The sequence below is a fragment of the Eimeria mitis genome, genomic scaffold (genome assembly GCF_000499745.2).
Source record: "Eimeria mitis Houghton genomic scaffold, Emh_scaff263, whole genome shotgun sequence".
Classification (NCBI taxonomy): domain Eukaryota; phylum Apicomplexa; class Conoidasida; order Eucoccidiorida; family Eimeriidae; genus Eimeria; species Eimeria mitis.
In genome coordinates, this window is record NW_013570970.1 from 7,520 (window position 1) to 8,198 (window position 679).

Genomic DNA, 679 nt, shown 5'->3' on the forward strand with positions numbered 1-679 from the left:
GGCTTGCGCGGCAATCCCGGGGGCTCCCCAGGCTCACCGGCTTCTGGTGTGCTGTTGCTGCTGCTGCTGAACCTGCCTTCTGCTGCTGCTGCTGCAGTTGTCGTAGGCGTCGATGCTTCAAGTGCTCCCGCTGCTGCTGCTGCTGCTGCTGTTTCTGCTGCTGCTGCTGCATGAGGCCAAGAAGGGGTGCTGTGCAGCAGCTGCAGCAAAGAAGAGCCCCCACTGCCAGCGTCCAGAGCATCTGCTGCTGCTGCTGCTGCTGCTGCTTCTGCTGCTGTATGCAGCGAGCTGGATGATACAACACTGTCCTCAGGCCTACCCCTTGCTGCTGCTGCTGCTGCTGCTGCTGCGTCTCTTGCTTGCGTGCCTGCGTTTACTCCGCCTGCTGTTGCTGCTGCTGCTGCTGCTGCTGCTTCTGCTGCTGCTGCTGCTCCTCCTCCTGGCGGCTTGTCGCGCAGCTTCTTACGAAGGCGCTCCAAAACAGATGCCATACGTCCGCCCCCGCCCTGCTGCTGCTGCTGCTGCTGCTGCTGCTGTTGCTGCTGCCGCTGCTGCTCTTGCTGCTGTGCACCAGCAGCACCAGCACCAGAAGCAACAGCAGCAGCAACACCCCCGGCCTCTTTGTGCTGCCTGTTTGCTGCCGCCATTGGAGCTGCTGAGTGATCAGCTGCTGCTGCTG

General features: G+C 62.4%; 1 protein-coding gene across 1 annotated transcript in view; it reads right to left on the bottom strand.

Annotated features, from left to right (window-relative positions):
* Positions 1 to 679, bottom strand: part of EMH_0005950 (uncharacterized protein) — a gene marked incomplete at both ends in the record, with an annotated part of 11,994 nt that overhangs the window by 3,534 nt on the left and 7,781 nt on the right. Inside the window, one exon of the mRNA XM_013497365.1 lies at positions 1 to 677. Within this exon, the coding sequence (XP_013352819.1) occupies positions 1 to 677 (677 nt within the window). The remainder of the gene's footprint in view (positions 678 to 679) is intronic.